General features: G+C 37.7%; 1 protein-coding gene across 5 annotated transcripts in view; it reads right to left on the bottom strand.

Annotated features, from left to right (window-relative positions):
* Positions 1-455: 455 nt before the first annotated feature.
* The window catches only part of CD2AP (CD2 associated protein), a 123268-nt gene continuing 108837 nt past the window's right edge, over positions 456-14886 (bottom strand). For all 5 annotated transcript variants that reach the window (XM_059729022.1, XM_059729019.1, XM_019480569.2 and 2 more), the window contains 5 exons: positions 9000-9115; positions 7959-8048; positions 5851-6032; positions 4359-4422; positions 456-2885 (listed from right to left, as the gene is read on the bottom strand). In XM_059729022.1, the coding sequence (XP_059585005.1) occupies positions 2844-2885; positions 4359-4422; positions 5851-6032; positions 7959-8048; positions 9000-9115 (494 nt within the window). In that variant the 3' untranslated portion in view covers positions 456-2843. The remainder of the gene's footprint in view (positions 2886-4358; positions 4423-5850; positions 6033-7958; positions 8049-8999; positions 9116-14886) is intronic.

The raw sequence follows: 14886 nt of genomic DNA, 5'->3' as shown, positions 1-14886 counted from the left end.
CTCACTGAGTGGTCTGTGTGGTCTTTCAACTTATTAAGACAGATCCTTTTTTTTAGGTAGAGTGCTTCCCTTAATATGCAAATGCCTGAAGTCCCCAAAACCGCATGAAAGAGGTAGCGTCTCACACACACTGCACAGGACATTTTAACCCATATGCATGTCAATCATGACGGAGCATCATCTTGTTCTCCTCCTTGATATTTTTATTGTAGTATGGAACTATAAGAAAAATTTGATTGTGTAGCAGAGATTACAGTACATTTTCAGTGATTACCGTTTGAAGAAAATGTATACCTTTATAAAGATTTCATAATGGTTTGAACGTTTGCTCCCTGTTTTGAGATATGGGGAAGGAGTTTCAAAGGAACTGCATCAGGCGTTGTTTCTTTTCAAAGCTTGTATTGTAATAATTCCAGACAAACACAAACCTTCCCAAATGCACAAAAATGCACAAGTATTCCAACAGTGACTTTATTTGCTGGAGTTTTGATAACATGCATCATTTTACAGCACCTGTAAACAAGTCAGTGAAGCAAAATGCTTTAAGGAATTTGTACTTTATCACCCTACCACATCTGGTGTGGTACACAATGCTAACCACTGAAAAGACAGACACATATTAGGGCAACTTCTTTATGGCTAAAAACACTCATAGCAGCAGCTTTTAAAAGATGATTTTTATTAAATCAGTCATTGCACTTGGTCATTTATTGCTACAGCAAAAAAAAAAAAAAAGGCCATTAAATAATTAACACCTTTCATATCTGATTTAACTGATTGTCTTGTACTGCTTGTCTGCTACAAGCTTAAATGCAGACATAAAATCATCATAGAGCAATTTATCGCAAGATTCATTTTATGCTCTGATCACAGTGAAGAGCTCGTAAAATAGAGAATACTCTATTGTATTATGTTCATTTCTTGGTTTTGCATCATCAGACTTAGAGAGGTAAAAGAGTTCTAAAAAAGCTTAGTGTGTGATAGAACCACTATAGCTGCATGTTATTCCTGGATATAAAGATCTGGCTCAAGTCTTCATTTATGATGCATCTAGACAATTAATAATTAATAATGAATCAGCTTATTAGCAATGCATCTTGGAAATATAGCCTAATACCTGTATATATATTATATCCTATTAGATTTCATGACAAACATAAATCAACAACTATGGTCCAACATCACTCAATTTACTCTTAGATATTTGCCATTTATTGTGCGCCAATTATGGAAAAGTGTTTCCACAAGTTATTATGCTCTTGTTTTCTTGCTGAAGTGATGTATTACATTATTACTATGCCTATGCATATTTCTGGAAGTAGAAATCTAAATGTTCTCTTACCAATCATGACTACTTTCTGATGAACTTACCAAACTACGGGGCATGCTTTTGCCACCTAAATTCTGCTACATCAATGACAGCCAAGGCTGTTGCTTAACTAAAGCAAAGTGTTTAATTAGCCTTCCTATTTAAAAAGCTTGGAACAGTGTAGCTCTATACCAGATGTGGACAGCATGAATAAAACATGAGATGTGGGGAGAAAGAGCAGGGAATTATTTTCCAACACTGACCATTCTGAGACTAATTCCTTCCGGGGTGAAAGCATCATGTGACTCATGGGTTTTGAACCTTTTTTCTCTATGGGGAAATACATAAGAGAGAGATATTGCATCGGAGTTAGGACAGCGAGGTCAAAAGGAGGTGCTTTAATCAGTCATGTGAAAATACACATTTCTTTAATATGTTGTTTATGGCAAGAATAACACTCATTTGTAGAAGAGTCCAGAGAGATTTTATCTAGCATCACTCTCGGGAAAATACTACCCATTGTAAAGATTGTATGAAGTTACGTGTTCATGTGCATGAGACAGGCCTGAGACTGTGAAAGTCACATTTCATCTTAAGGAAATTTATAAAAATCTCTCAATACTACTACTTAAAAAACCCACTAGAGACTGTGATGACTTCAATACCCAAAAGCCAAGTAATTCAGGCTTAAGGCTGATTTTGCATGTGCTGTTGTACGTGCTGCAATATCTAGGCACAAGAGGTTGAGTTAAGGATGGATTTTAGCCTTGCTTCTAGATTTTGTGTGTGTTATGGTTTCAGAAATTATCCATGTTTTAGCAGAGTCCCGTGATTCAATCATAAATCCCTTTTATGAATCCTATAGTGCAAGTGACAAAGTGTTCGCTAAGAAAATATTTTGACTGTTATAACTACTATGCATAGGTGATCCATTTGCTTCATTGCATTAACAAATTCCTATTTTATCACCCAAATTGTAAAATGGCATATTATTAATACTCACTGAAGACAGGCACAACAGAGTAACCCTGGGTAAGAATGCTAAAAATTAAAAAATAATATACAAATATCATATATTCCCTTTTGTGTGTAGGGGAAAAAGTAGTGACTACAATTACTATAAGGCTACTCCATCCCTCCCAATAGACTATTTTACAGATTACTTGTAAAGATATAATCACCCTATTTATAGTATAGATCTCTTTAAAAATTACACTACAAGTATTCAATAAAAATCTATTAAGAACTCCCTCTCCTTTTTATACAGATTCAGTAGTATTTTCAAGCAAACCAGAAAATATAGGTCTGCGATTCCAGCACAGTAAGAAATAAGGCCTCTTCGATATTGGCAAAAAAAAAATAAAAAAATTACATCATTATTCATTTTCTTTTCTTCCATCTCTGAATACAAGACTATATTCTTTTTACTCTTTTTCTTCTCTAAAACCAGCATTATTCTTTAAGTAAAAAAACAGTTCTTTTTGTATTTTGACTTGGATTCCTAGCAAGTAACGGACAGCGAGTCTATGCCAGCTCATGTAGACATCACCATTTTCTTCAGCTTTTCTATTTCAACCTATAGAAAGAAAGAGAAATTATGAGTAAAGAAATAATTTGTAATTCAGTAGCAGTACCTTCAATTAAATGAAATCTGAATCTATCCATCAATTTTCTTTGCAACTCTTTCCTTGTAATTTCTTTGTAATTCTTTTTTTGTAATTACCTATTAAAACACATTAATTTAACAACTTAATAAGAGCATAGCTATACAAATATGTACATTTTCTGTCTGTTATTAAACTGCTGGCCTCTGCCTCTCACCTAAATAGCCAAGGCTTCCAAAATTCATTTAACAGGATCTACTTTATTTGTACTGTAAAATTTCTTGACTAAACGGCTCCAAGTAATGTGTCCTGCTGAACATGTTTGTTCGGTGGACTCAGTTGCTTGACAGCAGACTCCTGCACAGGCTACATTAGCTAGTGTGTTGCATCTCAGACTCGTCTCCTAATACCAGATCATGCACAGCCCCTTCCTGCCAAGTGTGCCTTATAGCTTTCTTTTAAAGGATTCTGAAATATATATTCTCTTTTGAGTTACAACAGTGCAAATCTGCAGTAACATCACTGATTTCAGTGGAAGTCCAAAAGCCGGGCTATATTCTAAACAGTGACATTTGGGGAACATCCTCTGAATTTGCAAAAAGGCAATTTTTGCTAACTTGAAGACTATTTTCCTCTATCATCCTTTTTGTACCTACCAAAAATAAGATCACGAAAGACCACATATAAATATTTATGATGAACACATACTAGTTATTTCACAATACAGGACTCAGAGGTGATATGCACTCAGAGTTTCTCCCTGTAAAACTCCTGCCAGTTTTTCCTCAAAGCATGAAAGGGAAACCAGGGAAGGAAGCAAGACTTGAGTTCAGATATGCTACTACAACCTGGTGTTATTTGAGTTATTCTGAAACACTCATTTATAGCTCATTAAAATGTTGTTATGAACATCAGGGGATGGAAGGGGGCAGCAGAAATCAGGAAAAGTGCCAGCATTTTCATAAGTCAGCTTCCTTTTTTTTTTTTTTTTTACCAGATTAAAATGTCAATTTTTATCACTCTAGGAGCACATGGGGACAAAACTTCTCAGCTGTTTAGAGTACCTGGGTTCCCATCACCATATGATTAAAAGGTGTTTCATGAAATGTTAGTTCTACTATTTGGGAGCTGCCTGTATAAGAAGCTCCAAGAGAGAGCATGTTCATAATCTAGTAGGATATTATATAACTCTTCCCCCAGATTGGTACTCTGTGTTTTATCTCTAACTTTACACTTGAAAGTTTGTGTTTTTCTAGCTGTAAGTCCTTACTACAAAATCTTTCATGCAAAGAAAGAAAAAAAGTCAAGGATAAGAAAAAATGCTGCTTTAACTGGGCAAGCACTCAGGCTTGTACTAAGAAAACCTCTAGAGAAGGTCAAGCATTGCTGTCAAGCCATCCATTAGCCAGTTAGTCAGAGGACAGCATGCACATCCCAATAGTTACCTCCAAGTTACTTCGTATCACCTTCTCTTCCTCCAAATCTTGTTTTAGTTTTTCCAGTTCTTTCCTATAAATTTAAAACAAAAATTTAAAATACATGACTGAAAACATACAATTATCTTTATCTTAGTGTTCAGAACTGAAAACAGTGATAACTATATAAACTCTATCTGTATATATGCACATAGCCCCCTCCCCCAAGTAGAATTAACAGCTATTTAGTTATTTGGAGTTGTGGAGTACGATAGCTGCATGGAAGAAAAAAAAAAAGAGCTACCGCTGATATGGAGGCGCACACTCTTCCCATAGGTAATGAGAAGGAAATGGGGGGAGCCATGCCTCTCTTTATGCCCATAGCTGGAAGTACAGGGACAAAGCAACATACCGTACCCCAAAAGAACTGCTAACTAAAGTCTTAGGCTCCAAGCAACTGGGTGTACACACTGCTATAATAAAACATATGTATGAAATTATTTGAATGAGAACACAGTATCTCCTTGCACCTTGATTATAATAGTCTTTTATACAGACACAAATTACTTTGCCTTCCAAAGGAACGGAATGAACATTAGAATGCTTCAGTTTCCACAAATTTTCAGTTCACTGCATAAATCACTTTACTTAACAGTATATATCAAGCACATAGTTAAAAAAAACCCGTCAGTGTTATGCAACTAAAAATTGGGGAGGCTGTGCCTTTTGGCCAGTCTTCACACAATCGTAGTAACATAGGGTTGGAAATGACCTCAAGAGGTCATCTAGTCCAATGTCCTACTAAAGGCTTCCCTGTCAAAACCACACTAGACAAGTGTTTATCTAAGCTGCCTTTAAAAAAAGCAAACAAAAAAACTTCCAACGATGGAGAATACACTGGTCATCTGTTTAAAAAAAAGTGAAATGTTGACCCAGAATCAAGTCATCTCAGAATGAATTAGCACTGGGTCCCTCATGTGCCACAGGCAAGAGGTTGCTCCCTTCTGAGCACACTCTGGTCCTGAGATGGTTTAGATCAAGGGAGGTGGAAGATGGAGGATAGTGAGAGCCAACTGAAACTCTACAGTGCTGCATTATCATTAAGTTTCCTTGGCATTCGAGTATCATCCCACTGACGTTAGCTTTGCCCATTGGGCTCCTCAACCACAAATATGACTTGCCATATACTGTGCTGGATTCTGACCCTACACCTTTGAGAAAAATCTTAAGAGTTTTTGTAAGCAAACATAACAAAATTAACCATTTATGTCATGCTTCTAACAAAGAACGAAAAAAGAAATAGAAAAGTACAAAAGCGAAAAGAGCTGGAACGCAACTCAAACAGTGCTTGTTTTTCAGCAAAAAAATCAATATGCATTTGTTATAAAAACCTGCTGGGTTAATTTCAAAAGCAAAATGCATCGTGGCACTAGTCGAGGAGTGGCTAGAAAAGAGAACTTCTATAAAACATAGTAGTTAGAAGAAAAAGATGATACGAAACCGAAGGTTAAATTATATTTACCCATGTTCTTTTTTCAGTGCTTCCATGATGCTCATCAACTCACTAATCTGAGCCCTGAGATCTTCCACAGAATTTTTCCCAACATCAGTTTCTTCTTTAACTTTGATTTCTGCAGCAGCAGCATTGAGTATGAAAGAATTTGGTCTTGGAGATGAAGATGAAGGTGAAGTCAACACGGATGGCTGAAAGAAATCAGTAAGAAGCTAACAACAACATTCTATGTATTCATGTGACGACAAACTGTATTCTTCCCCCACAAACTATTTTCCACCCGTTTTTTTACTATAAAAACCCATAAGGAAATGTCCACATCAAAACCCCAGCTACTGTAGTATATGCTACATGTGCATAATTAAAGAATTTCACTCTTTAAATTGGTGCAAGAGAAAGAGCCTTCCATTTTACAAAACTGTCTGTGCACCAAATTAAAGAACACCTTGTTGGCCAGCCCCACCAGGTGCTGGAACTTCAGTGTGATCTAGAGACCCGCCCCCAAAATCATCTATAGAAAAGATCTTTTGCAACTGCTTCCCTGTCCTTCCTGTGAGAGGGACCAGGCCAGTGCTCTCACTTACAACATGGGGTTCCTGGTTTTCTCCGATATAAAAAAAATCCCCAATTTTTTGTTAAAAAAATAACCCCAAATCCACTTTTTCCACGATTTAAATGAAACACCACTAATATATACACCTATACATAGTGGTGTTTCATTTTAATCATGGAAAAATGTAGATTTGGGGGTTTTTTTGTTTGTTTGTTTTTTAAACTAAAAATTGGGGATTTTTTTTTAAATCAGAGAAAACCAGGATCCCTGAGCATGACATAGGCTATTCTCTGTGGTCAAGGAACTGCGCTATGTAATCACCCAATCTCAATTGTGTGAGAGTTTGACTAGTGATTTGTGGGGAGATGGAGGGAGGAGGGCTGGGTAAACAGTTCTCTGCAAATGCAGGAGACTGGACCAGATGGCCCCTTCTAGTCCTATGTCCCTGGGACACGGACATGTAGCCTCCTCATGAGGCCCACAACCTTTCCCTTAAAGGTCACGCACATGCTGCTCACGTCAAGTAGGGAGCACATGTAACAACTATCAATGACACTGGGTGAGAAGATACAGAGTTCCCTGAAGGTGCTGGCTTCCACCAGAGGGAAGACTTGATAATTAGAGGAACAATACTTCCATACTAAGGGGGTATCTTCCAGAAAGGAGTCCCAATAAAAAACTAGCCTCTGAACTGGGGACAGGTTCCTTTTCTAGGTGTTTGCTGGCCCACTAGCTGGAGCTCTAAGAAGAAAGAAGGACAAAACCAACCCAAGGCCTTTCTTTGGTAGAAGGATAAAGTTCAGAGCAACAGGCTGGGTAAAGAGAGACCAGTGAGAGAGGCTGTGATGTCACACCCACTCTTCCTGCATCACAAGGCACCCTGTTCCAAACATGCCAGCTGCTTGAGGAATCACACAATTAGAGCTGCCTCACAATACAGGGATTCCCTTACGCGGTGTGTTCTTTGGGACAAGGACCATCGTTGTGTTCTGTGTTCATACAGTACCTTGTGCAAGGGTGTCCCGACGCATTGGGCTCAGGCGCTAGCACAATACTATGACTTCTTTTTGTTGGTTCTCTAGGTAACACGCAGCCCTTTCTTTGACTGCTGCACTGGCAGTCTAGTCCTTCTGCCATTGGGTTTTTTGGCATCAGGAGTATTTTCCAGCTACTTAGAAAACCAGCTCTGGCTTTTTACATTGAAATTGTAAAGAGCTACTGTGGAAGGGAACTCTGCCAACACTGTACTAAGCAAGCTTCCAGAGAGGTTACCCCTCTACACAGCTTTACTGTTCAGCCCTGCTTTTCTACAGCTGTGAGTTCAGGTGGCAGAGCACACATCCAGGTTACTATCTAGCAACTATAAGTACTGCTTCATGCTCCCCAAAGGTTAAACATATCAGTGCCCAACAATGCAGTTTTGTATCTAAACTTACACTGGGCACTTGTGCCTGAAGGCAAATATCTACAATCTGAATGGCTGCATTAATATCCCAGTGTGCACATAAACTGAATGGCAGCACTAACAGACTGGCATGTCTTTCTAAACATTTTCACTTCATACCTTTTTCATTTCAGATGGCTTAGGCTTGGCACTTTCTTCCTCCTCCTTATGGACCTTCACAACTTTTTCTGTGCTCACATTTTGACTTGGCTGGTAAATAAAGTATACATACTAAATGAAGGTGCTTGCGGAACAAAAAAAAATTACAACATTTGATAATACAAGTGATGACCTTCATTTAATTTCTAGATTATTGTTAACCTCCTAACTCCCACCTCTACCATTTTTTTTTTAAATAGTAGGCAGTAAAGTTCTCCACTAGGCACTGCAGAAACCGACACCAAGTACAAATGTGTTTAAAAGAAAAGGCAGCAGATCGAAGGCTTTCCTGCAGGGTAACTGATGGAACGCCACAAAAATAAACAGAAAACAAAATATTCTGTGACCAGGTTTCCACTCCAACTTGATCTTATTCTGACCATTGACATGCTGTGCATCTGAACAGATAACTGATATCAGGGTCACCCACATCTCGCAAGGGGTGTGGGCTCCTATCTAGGCCCCAGTCCCCCACATTACAGCTGCTGCTGCCAGGGTCTCCAGGTTCCCCTTTTCTCTTCTGACTTCAGCTTAGGGATAGGGCAGTGGAGCATGGCCCATGGGGCAGAGTCCACAGCTTAGGGCGCCTGGGTTGTCTGCGCAATGCAGTACAGCAAAGGCGGGGGGGGAAGGCCTGCTGTATGGAGCAGCTTGGTGGAAGGATGCCAATGAACTCACGTTGTGTGACACCTGGTTGCTCAGACACGGGACAGCTTTGATTTACATTAAATTGTAAGTTCTTTGGGGGAGAGTCCATGTTCTTATGCACTACAGACACTATTGGAATTGCAATGCATAAACCAGATAACAACAAATTTCTAAAGCAACACTCATGAAGCGTTACTTCCTTGTCAATATTCTGCACGTATATTGGCACAATAGGTAGTTACTCATTTCTGTGAGTAAAAGCTTTATTTGTATGGCGCTGCCCAATGCAATTCTGTTCCCTGGAAATTATCAGCCCTCAATTTAACTTCAGAAGGACACAGTCGATGCACTCACAGAATTACAGCCGTTGAAACGAGTAGGCAGCCTCTTGCCAGGCATCTTCGGTCTGTTTGCAGTAGGGTGCGATAGATTATTTGAGGTAGCTATTACATCATCAAAGCTTATGAGATCTAGAAAAGGATAAGAAAAGGGACCCCAATTAAATGCAAACACTCTCAGGAAGTATAAACATTTTCTTTTAAAATCAAACAGGAGACAACTTATTGGAATAAATGTAATTCAAAAAGACTTTCAAACGTACTATCAAGAGATGTAAGAAACAACTCTTGCAGACTTTTAAAATCAGTCTGAAAGACAATTTTTACACAAAAAACTTGAGAGAATTTTATTCTATTAGCTAATACAATGACTGGTAAAGGAATTCAGTCCATATTCCCAACAGACTAGTAGTTGAAGTGGTAAGACTGCCTGACAGACTTCTGACCTGAGTGCAGAGGAAAAAACAGTTAAATCTCTCAAAATGCTTCTGAAGGAAATTTGGAATATGTAATGTTTAGTTACGCAACTTCAGGCTTGCTTAATTAATTATTTTATGGAGAGTTAATTTTCTGATCTCAATACGCTTTAAATTAAGTATGTGAATCACAATCTGTTGAAGCCTCTAAATAGAAGAACCAATGCTGCCTGATTAAGCCACTACTAAAAGTCTTAAGAAAAACCAATAAAATAAGTGGTACATACACACACTCATGTTAAATTTGCTTCAATAACAAGTGGGGGAAAATGGATCCTTTTAGCTCTCATCTACAGTTTAAGCAGTCTCTTCATATACAACAACTTACCTACAAACAGCCAATCTCCATGAAGTCTATACTAAAATATTCTATTTACTTTCATAGTCAACTACTTGAAATTTCTTGTCATTTCTGAAAAGTCTCCTTATGCTTATGCCTCTACATAAGCAACATCTGAGAAAGAAAATGTTTCTCTTTTGCTCCTTCTATTTTGTCCCTTGAAATAAGTTTTAATTCTGCATAAACTCATTAGGACAAAGCCAGTTAGTCTGAACAAGACACCTTGAGAGTGGTAAAGAGTGGAAATAATTAAAACTAAATTTACCGGCTGGGTGATTACAGATTAATAGCTTCAGTGCCTTAAATTCCCCACGTGTAAAATAGTTCACAATAATTACCAAACTAACTACACTGCGGTGAAGTTTATATGTTTATAAAAAAATACAGACATCATCACTATAAAGATCTAGAGTACTACATGTGATGTATTATGAAAGATGCATAGATATGCCTACTCCATTAAAAAAAAAAACAACTACATTTTTATAGGTTAGCTAAGCAAGAACTAATTTCCTTAGAAAGTCAATGCATTTGTTACCATTAGTTCTGCTACCTGATAAATCTACAATGAGAATTGCAAGCATCTATCACTTTTGTAAACATTAATTTCTGTTGGCAAATGAAGGGAAATAAACATGGAAGAGAGGTTAAGTGGGGAGGATTAAAAGAATGGTGAAAATAGAACAGCAATGGGGCTGATTCACGGGGCAAAGTTTGAGGGGGACAGGATGACTGTGAAAGAAAAAAGGGGTTTATTTTACCATAGTCATCCAAATACAATAGTTATCAAGGGAGCATATTCATATTCCTAGTGGCCCGTCTAATCTCAGAGCAGAAACTTGGGTTAAAAAAATAAAACCAGTTAGTTATGTATTATTGGATTATTGTAATGAGGAACAAAAGGAAAATAGAAGTATTATTTACATATTCTTCCTCTCTCAGGTAAATGTCCTGTGTGTGGGGCAAATGCAGGGATGTAAACTCATTCTGCGTTGAGTTTAATGCAGCACAAGCCCTACATGCTGTGCAGCAAGGTGGCATGCGTTTTGCAAGGGCCTGGCTAGATGGGTTCCCTGAACAAGCCTGGGTATGCCACCAAGAAATAAACCTCATCTGCATCCAGGTCTGTAAATCAGGGAGTATAGAGAGCTTAGGGGCAGGCTTGAGCACACACCCCAGGAGAGGCTACAATCATGGTAATGGGACATGTGCACATGTGCAGGAGCAGCTCCAAAGCACCCCAAGCTTAAACTTGGGGCCCGGGCATACGTGAGTGGATAGGGTTTATTTGTCAGTGGACTGCTCAGGTGGCACAAATATCCCCAAAGCAGTCAGCTGTGTCGCTAGCAGGAGAAGGGTCCATAAGCAGAGGTTTCACAAGAGCTGGGGGTGGAGGGGAAGACTGGGAGAGCCTGGGAGGGAGGTGTGAATGCAAGTAAGTGCTCGTGGTACATCATGGAAGCAGTGGAATAATGCTAAGAACTGATCTTTTGCTTTAAGAGTGTCAGCTCTTTAGGAGAGCAGCTGTCACACCTGAGCAAAGTGCTCTGAGCCAACACGCTGCTATCACAATAAAAATAACAGGGCACTCACTTCACTGGTTCATTCTTGTGACCTTTTTTTCTTGTTAGTTTTGTACAGGAAGGAGAGTGCAGTTACTTGATACAAGGTGTTTAGTGGTTTTAGGTCTCCACCCCCTACACACACCTTTTGATCTAAACCTACCTATGAACACATGAAATCTAGACCTCACTGAAATCAATGGGAATTTCACAATGAACTTACACTGGGGTTGGTTTCAATCATTAATAGCTTATTTATCAAGGGTCCCTTTTACAGTCACTGTTGGCTTTTGAGACTTTGTCTACCAAAGAGAAGGCTACAGAGTGCCAAAAAGTGCTCCAATTATCATGTAATCTTCAAGTTGGCTGACTCAAAAATGGATGAGGGTTTTGGCAGTGTGGAAGAGGGATCAGAAGGATCCGTTAACCTTGAGTGGTTGTGACGGACAAAGCAACCCAGTAGGTTTCTATTGCAATCTAAATTTGGATCTGAGCATTGTACTGGGACCAGAAGCAGGTTGAAACACTGTATATGGTGAATTCTGCTAGTAAACTTCCAAAAGCATCCTGGTTGGGCTTAACATACCATCTCCATTTGTCTGAAGAACCGGAGCACAGTATAAGAAAAACAGGAGACATGAATGAAGTAGCAGTAACTCGAGCTGCCATAGTTACTAGGGTTCAGCAGCTCAAAACATTAGCTACACCTAATGATACCACCATGAAAAGATAAATTGAACATTTATGTTCTTAACAGAGATATACACAGCCTTCTTTTCTCTTGGCCTACTGAGAATAAACATAATGGATCAAAAAATAAGTAAAGAGCATACATTATTAACTCCAGAATATTGAGATTTTAACTATGCCAAAATAAGTTCATGCCGACAATTAAGTATGGGAAATCCCCTTAAATAAAGTATTATATTTAACATATTTATAAACTAAACTAGAGGATTTTAAGGGTAAATTGAACCACTTTTTGAACAAAATATCATTTAAACAAGAAGCCAATTGGGCAATTTATGAAGATTTTGTCCAAGATTTAATATACCAAATAATCAAAAAATCTGAAAAAAAATTCCCAGTGTGCATAACACATTTGAGAATCAAATAATCTGTGTGCATTCATGTGTAAACCCATTCAACACAATATTAAACTATAATCTCTTACAAAAAGATATGTCTGGTGCCTCAAATGGTAGGCTGAAATGATTTTAAAATATTTGCTCTCTTCAAGAAAATCCCATTTTGGGGTTTGTTTGTTTTTTAAATACATTTGAAGCTAAATTGTTTCTTAGTACCTAAGGAAAATCTTCATTCAAAACAAACAAGAAAGGCATTGTAAGATGAAAGTAAAAAGAAAGAAACAAAAAAACTTTAGTATACACAATTGCAAAGGAAAAATTAACTGTGTGCTGCTTAGAAGAAAAGGCTACATGCATATATTGGTATGGCATACAGCGTATGGATTTCCTTATAGAACGTTATCTTACCAAAATGGAGAAGGGTAGGGTAATTTCCTGACACGTAAGAAGGGAAACATGGCAAACAGGATAGGAAACAAAATCTGGAAAGAAAAGTCAAGGAGAGGAATGTCTAGAAAAAAGATTCTGAACAAAAAAAAAAAATTATTTTACAAAGCAGGAAAAAGAAACATTTGTAGAAGGAACAGAATTGCTTTCAATGTTCAGCATAATAGCATTGCCTATGTTAAATGTGTTTCCTGGATTCAAACAGAATCACTGCTTATTTGCAATCCATTATATTCTTTACTCTACCCAAGAGAGGTATCATCTATTGCAATTTTGAAATAAATCTTCAACAAGTGATAGGGAACAACCATTGCTTTGGAACTGGTCTAACTTCATCTTCACAAGAGCTGAACATTCAGAGCTACCACTAAGATCAGTATCTCTGAAACAAATCAGATCAAATGTAAATCAATTTTATTCTGAAATCTTAAACTGTCAGAAATAAGGCTGGGACTTGCAAAATAGCTACAAAGCAGCAAGACTGTACAAAAGTATTAGTTATTTTGGTAAAACTTCATTTTTTGTGCATTTGCTTCAGAGAAGCCACCCAGCAAGTTGTTGCATCACATAACCCAGAGAAAAACATCTGACATCAGTACATTGCAACTACAGCCTTACAGCTTTGCTGTGCTGTATTTTGTATTTACTAGGACTCGTGACATTTATTAATCAATGGAGTCTGTCACAGATAACTGAAATGTTTGCAGTTGTAAAGCCTCACTCAGTGTTTGTGGCTTTAAAGGAGTACTTTCCATTGCTGCAGAAGTATACACACACACACACACTCTCCAATCATATGATTTACAATTTTTACCAATACAGAAAGATTGCATTAAAACCACAAATGAGTTATGCAAGTTATTATAAGCAAGCACAAATAAAATCTTTTACATCCCAGGTTACCAAAAAAAAACCAAAACAAAAACACTTAAAGAAAACTATTAGGAAAATTTTACAAAAAGTTTGAAAAATATTTAATGGCCTACCCCTCCCCATCTGTAAAGCCAAGCGTATTTGTTCAATATGAGGCCACACCTATTATATTAGATTAGGCAAAATTCATCTTTGCAAGTTTTTTAATTTGCTTTTTGTTTGTTTTTTAAACTAGAAAGGCAAAAAATTCTACATTTTAGAGGACGACAATAATTTTGTGTTAGGTCAATTATTTTTTAAAGAAAGCAATTTAAAGTTGCTCAGGGAATTTAGAATATGGAAGTATTGCCAAAGAAAATGATTCCATAGATGGAAAGTAGACGGACTGTGCATATTCCTTTACAGTTTGAAGTCCTGATCCTGCTATTGCCACAGTACAGGCCAAGCCAACCAGGAGATAATTGGCGGACTGAATCGACATTCATAGGTTGGTGCCATACTACTCCCATAAGTTTTTTTCCAAGAAAGATTGCTGGTGTTTGCTAACTCCAGGCAAAATCTTTTAATTTTTCTTTTTATGCTACTTTTATTCAAGATAGGCAGTTAACACCCCCCCCCCCCCCCCAGTTAATAATTTCACCTCCATCCTACAGGTAATCTTGAAAGAGAATTCGAAAGTATTAGGGATACAATAAGCAGTATCAAAAGCTCCATCCCTTCACTCTATAAAGCTGGAGTTTTCCCACTTTAGCTTAAAAAAAACTAACTCAAATACAAAAATGCAAAAATCCTTTTTACCCCTACATAAGCTTCGGCAACATATCCTGAAAGTCAGCAAACGGGTTATTTCCAATTTGCCTCAGGATTGGGAATAAACTGTAATTGTGTTTTAGGCAAATATGAAGCCATCTGGCTTTTGTAGGTCATAATCAATACCCCAAAATCCACCTAGAACCCACCAGACAGACAATGCAAATTCTGAAACACTGGTGCCAGTAGTAATAGACTTTAAAAGTAGTAACAGATTCTGCTGCTTTATTGCAGCTTCTATGAGCTCTGTAGCACGACAGTATGATCATTGCTACTTCTATGAGCTCTGCAGCAGAAAAGTATGGGC

This window comes from Alligator mississippiensis, chromosome 1, assembly GCF_030867095.1.
Source record: "Alligator mississippiensis isolate rAllMis1 chromosome 1, rAllMis1, whole genome shotgun sequence".
In the NCBI taxonomy this organism is placed as follows: Eukaryota; Metazoa; Chordata; order Crocodylia; family Alligatoridae; genus Alligator; species Alligator mississippiensis.
The sequence above is the reverse complement of the archived record's forward strand: the minus strand, read 5'-3'. Positions and strand labels throughout refer to the sequence as shown.